The sequence below is a fragment of the Dryas octopetala genome, chromosome 8 (assembly GCF_963921425.1).
Source record: "Dryas octopetala chromosome 8, drDryOcto1.1, whole genome shotgun sequence".
Lineage (NCBI taxonomy): Eukaryota > Viridiplantae > Streptophyta > Magnoliopsida > Rosales > Rosaceae > Dryas > Dryas octopetala.
The window spans coordinates 11402706-11408755 of record NC_141373.1 but is presented as its reverse complement, the minus strand read 5'-3'; the positions used below and the strand labels follow the sequence as shown (position 1 = coordinate 11408755).

Genomic DNA, 6050 nt, shown 5'->3' with positions numbered 1-6050 from the left:
GTTGTTTTGATGGAATATAGTCCATTAGGAGCCAGGCCCCAAAGGAATTAATCCCCAAATATGATGCAGATCGAGAATATTCAAAGGAATTGTTTGCTGAAGTTTTTGCAACATCCCATAATCTATTTTGGATAAGCTCTAAAACTTTGGGCAATCAAGTTGATTGATATAATGAAGTAACAATCCAAAATTAATTTGAAGTAGTTATTTATTTTTTATTATTTTTGTATGCATGCGATGCTTTCATTTTGAATTGGGAAATTTTATTATTCTCCAAAAGGTTCACTAGCTTGTAAGTTGCAACACAGTGTGTCAGTTATATGATAAGATTGGACAAAGCTTTAATTTTATGAGCATAGCTGGCCCTGAAAATTCTCTTGGAATTACATTTGATCACATCTTAAGCTGCCAAGCTAAACACAGATAGCTAAATTGCATTGCTCTTTCCTATCACACTGAAAACTAGCCCTTTCTTAACCTCTCTTCAAAACCCTGCATATTTACATTTATTTATTTATTTTATTTTTACCCCTGACTTGGGAATTTATCATCACAATCCACCTTTGAGAAAGCTAATGCACAGCCTCTTCCATGCTTCCCTGTCTGGCTCACGTGCCTCCATCTTGGCCTTCAACTCCTCAGTCTCAGAGTCCTACAACAAAATTGGGAAAAAAAAAAAAAAAAAATTATGTCACTGATATGATGCACATCTTCTTATCACACCTGACCACATGATGTGATTGTGCATCTATTAGGTCAATTATTATGACTAACTGTTAAATAGTACATCAACTATTACATCATTTGGCCGATCAATCAATATGGTAAGAAAATGTGATCCTTATAGACGCTTCAAAATAATGTTACGTACCAAGATATAATCAAGTTTAACAAGACGATCAATAAGGTTAAGAAGAATGTCTTTGGTGTACTCAGGGTGGCCTTGGATGCCCATGATGTGATCTCCATACTTAAACATCTCAACCCCAGTCTTATCCGACCATGCAATCAACTCAGCCTTTGGTGGAAGTTCCCACACCTAATAATTTAGGCACAAGTTAATTAAGCCACACATGGAATTCAATTTTTAGGCTGTGATTTTATACATTCATGGACATACACACCTCATCTCGATGGATTTCATAGATGGAGAGAAGAGCTGGGATTTTGAGAGATGAGAAGACCTTGGATGATGATGACAAGTGGACGGTTCGGATTCCAATGTCCCACCCTGTGTTGGCCCTCCCAGATTTTCCTCCCAGTGCACGGCTTAATATCTAATGTCAAATCATAAGCAAATCATGAGTTAAATAAATCATACTTCAATTTATCATATTATCTCAATAAAAAAAAAACAAAACAAAATTATCACGTTATGGGCATCATATTGTATTTATATATATAGGAATTGTACAGCTCATTGAGAGCTAAAGGGGCAAGCAGGACCCAAAAACATAGACATTCAAGATAAGGAGAGGTCACAAATCAAGCAAAGGCAATTTAAAAAGGGTGGATAGGAGGTTGGAGTGCAATCATGAAATAACCTGAACATAACTAATCAATTAATTAAATAATTGACATATAACTTACCACAAGTCAATGTCATAAAATATTGAGCCTGGATTTTATAATAATCTTTTCAATGTTGATTAAAACTACATAATTTTAAACTTTTAAACTTTTAACCCAACAAGACATTGTCTGGAATACAAGTACAAAATCAGCGCTACAAAAATCAATAAAGAATCTTAATATAGATTCTATAGAATCAAACCTTTTCTTTCCAATTAACATTCTTTTTCTCTCATTGGCCAAAAATAAAAATAAAAACATTCTTTTTCTCTCACATGATGCGTACATGGTAAGAAAAGTTTGCCTTTATTGGTTGGTGTAATAATGATTCAGAATCTTACTATTAATCTTTATAATTTGTTTTTCTCCAATTCTCTTACACAGATTCCATTGTGAGAGACTTGGGAAAAAAAAATATATTTCAATTTCTAATTTTTCACATGAAGTGGCCGGGTCCTACGTAGACTCTAAAATGGATTCCACTGCAAGAGAATTGGAGAAAAACAAATTAAAAAGATTAATAGTAAGATTCTGAATCATTATTACACCAACCAATAAAGGCAAACTTTCATGCAAATCATTTCATTCAATGTATATGATATTCTAACGTGTGCACGTGGGTGTTACACAACTTTATCCTACACTCATAATAATGGGGTACAATTAAGATAGACCTCTTGCAACAAACAACCACCAAAGTGGTGTTGTGTTGGCGTTGTCTTGCTTGAGATTGAGAGGTTGGACCGTTGGAGTACCCAAAACGCACCATTCGCACCAAAAGCCAATGGAATCAAATTAAATTACAAATTAAATTAAACCAAATTAAATTAAATTAAATTAAATTAATGACACAAATTTGTGAAGGGACACCCAGTTTCTCGACAGAGTTAGATAGAGAGCAACTTGCACTTGCCTACCGACAATTGCTCTGTGAAACGCACACAACACGAGCCTAAAATACGTACACCTTTTGTCCACATTAGAGAGCATGTAAACTCTAAACTTTCATAGATATTATAATTAATTAAGTCTGGCGTATGTCAATTAAATTTTAATTATTTTTCCGTGACTTCGGGGTTTCAGCGTTAATTTAATTTAGTGTAATAATATTATCATGCTAACATGCGTCTATCTTATGTGGAACTTTATCCTAACCCAATCATATTCCAAGAAAAGCCACCCACCTGCTTATAATTTCATAGCAAGACATATTTAAACACGTTAACAACATTATAAGTATATAATATATCATCTAAATTTTCATGTTAAGACCTGTACTAAGAAAAACGACCCTCCAAAGTTGGCTATTTATAAGCCACTTACGTCAGCATAGGAGATGAAAAAGTTATCGAATTGAAACAAAGTGACACATGATTTAGAGTTTAGAGGACAAATTAAGGGACCAAAAATAAAATTTGAAGAGTAAAAAGACAGCAGGTGATAGTTTGTAGGAATTGCTATATATAAGGATGTGTTTGGGAGTTCTTTTATAGTGTAAAAGTGCTTTAATAACCAACATGTTTTTTTAATAACATTTGGCTAAAATACACCAAAATTACTTTTTGTGACTAAAGAAGCAAACTCCTAAGAGCTTCTAACTTATGGGTTCATTTTCAAGAAGTGCTAGGTAAATGTGCAAAAAAAAAAAAACTTTAATAATATTTGGGTTTGTAATAAAATGGTTGCTTCTAACAAAAGGGCTTTACACAAAAGCATTCATTCGATCCCAAACAAGTCTTAGGATTGGCGACCCTTCTCCATAGATTTATATCACACTTGAGTGATATGTAATTCTGTATTGGCAAAGTCACACGTACAATTTCAGTGTTTTCATATTGACAATTGCTTCTGCTTCATCCAATAATGCATGCATCTAATCCTCCCCATATGACTATATACCTCACAATTATGAGACTCTTATATATACACTTAGTGTGAGTGGCTCTTCTTATCTAATAATATCACATCTTAATGACTTTAGGTGCAACATATAGTGCCTTGTGTAAATGTTATTATTAGTGGGCACCAGCTAGCTACTAGCCTACCAGGTCTCCCTGTAATATAAAGGCCAAGCACTTAGTGACTACCAACATATTGTCACCATATGGAACATGCGGTTTAATCAAGGGGCCAACTTGGGTCACTCAAGAATGAAGAGGACAGCCGTCCCTTACTCCAAATTAAGGGTAGGTCCCACTTGATGTGAGTCAGCCTTGGTCTATAGAAGAACTTTTTTTTGGCCACTTAAATCTATAGAAGAACTTTTTGTTGGCCACTTAAATCTATAGAAGAACTTAATCCTTCACATTTCACACATTTAACACATCATTTGATGACTAGCACATATGATATGACCATTTATTGTGAGTCCCCCCATTCACCCTTTATAGTAACCCTATTTACTCCAAGTGTTTAGTCAAAAAAATAAAGCTCTTTCTAAGTTTATGGAAAATGGTGTTAAATACGCAAATGTCAATAAAAGTTGAATTTGATTATATGAGAAATGCTTTTAATAGTTTTAGTGCTTACATCATGTTATGTCTATAATAAAAAAAAGTCAGCATGTCTCACGCTATAGGGTGGCGCGTGGGACCAACTAGAACATTCAAGGTCATAGAGGATAATCTTATCATAAACATCATCATAGAAACCAATCCTTTGGCAATTGTACGGTGATTGGAGCACTGATACGTGACTTTCCGTCTGATGGACCACACACCAACTTCTTCGGAGCACTTCTCAGCCTCTAACTGCCCACGTGTAAAGTTTTAATAGGCCCACGCGTAGACCCCACGCGCGGGTCGGTGTCACAAAAACTACATGACGGCCTTAAACTTCGTTTCATTCTCTTCAACGCGTAGCGATTGGTTAATTTAATTTAATCACAGGATATTAATTCTTTAAACAAAAACTAATCGCAGTAGAATAAGACAATTATGCCCTATAAACCCCCGTTAACTAATACAGCAAGGCCAGGGTTATATCGGTCAAAAACAAGGTCCCATTCCCAGAACCCCAAACAGGCAAACAGCCTTTTCTCCCACCTTGCATTTTCCAAAAATGGTTTTTTCCTAGATAAAAAAAAATCCCAAAAGATTCTGAAATCCCAATAAGGTAACTACACTAAATGACCAAAAATACCCTCGTCTTTAAACCCCATTCCCAGATTCCAATCACCATGTATGAAAAAACTAACCAACAACAGAAAGCCAATGCCAAAAAAACAAAATAAAATATAAGAACTTGGACATGAACAATAACAATCTTGCGCGAGAAATTAAAGAGATGAAAACCTGATGGCCGAAGCAAATGCCGAGAACTTTTTTGTTCATGGAATCCAATTTGTTCAAGAGGGTGAGGAGCCTGCAGATCCAAGCATCATTGCCGTGGGCATCCCTGCTGCTGCCGGAGATGACGAAGCCGTCGTAGCTTTCGACATCTTCGTCGTCCGGAAACTCACCGCTCGCCACGCGGTACAAGTCCCAGACTTCGCCCTCCTCCGCCAGCATTTTCAGAAAAACCCCAAAATACCCCCCGTACATCTTCTTCACGTAGTCCGAGTCTTCTGCACACAACAGAACAGCAAATTTCTTCCCACCCATTTCCCAAAATCTCACACACACTCGTTGTTGTTAATGTGGGTTGGGGTTTTGGGATTTGGAAGATAGAGACAGAGAGGAGGGAAGGAAACACACAAACACACTCTCTCTTTGTCCCTGCAATGCCTCTCTCGCTCTAGAAAATGAGGATTTCTAGAGAGAGAGAGAGAGAGAGAGCAATGGGGAAGTGAAATCCCCAATTGGGTGTTTGTTGCTCGGTTGAAACTCTTGGACTTGTGTCTCTGTCTGGTGAAGGGTAGAAATGCCAGATGGTCATTGAGCTGGTTATATAACTGCTGGATTCTAGAAAGAGTCATGCTTGGCCACCTATATTACAATTCTGACACCCTTGGGTGGTTTACCAAATTTGCCCCTTGTCAAATGTGAGGAACTGTCGATGTTCCATTTTATTATTATTTTAGCACCTTGACAAAATGTTAATAAGCTTATTTACCGTTCAGATAAATTTTCATGTAATAAATATATAGCTGATTTGGTATTTTAATTCAATAATATGATGACACATATGTTCTTATATTTTATTATATAAAATTTTCTCAAATTTCAAAATAAAACATATATTATTGAATGTCAAGTCAGCCTTTATCCTTGTTATAAATAAATTTTTTCCTTCATTTTATAGTTTTTTGCACGAAATATACAGCCTCAAACCAAAAATTAAAAAGAATAAGCAGCTAATTTACAGTTTCTTTCGCAGTTTTTCACCTCTTTATTTTATTTTACCAGTCTATCAAATGTAGTTATTTTGTGTTAAGTATTTTTGTTAGAGAAAATGATATTTTAGGTAATTCAAATTTTAGTACGTACAGCCTTGACACCGATTGAATCAGCTTTCCAATAGTATAGATTTATTATTAT

The 6050-nt window shown here is 35.5% G+C and overlaps 1 protein-coding gene across 1 annotated transcript; it reads right to left on the bottom strand.

Annotated features, from left to right (window-relative positions):
• Positions 1-297: 297 nt before the first annotated feature.
• On the bottom strand, positions 298-5406 carry LOC147277209 (gamma-glutamyl peptidase 5-like). The gene is made up of 4 exons (XM_086254605.1): positions 4866-5406; positions 1125-1277; positions 872-1039; positions 298-652 (listed from the first exon to the last, which is right to left on the bottom strand). Exons 1-4 carry the CDS (start codon positions 5172-5174, stop codon positions 551-553), a joined length of 732 nt encoding a protein of 243 aa, XP_086110731.1. The 5' UTR covers positions 5175-5406; the 3' UTR covers positions 298-550.
• Positions 5407-6050: the final 644 nt, after the last annotated feature.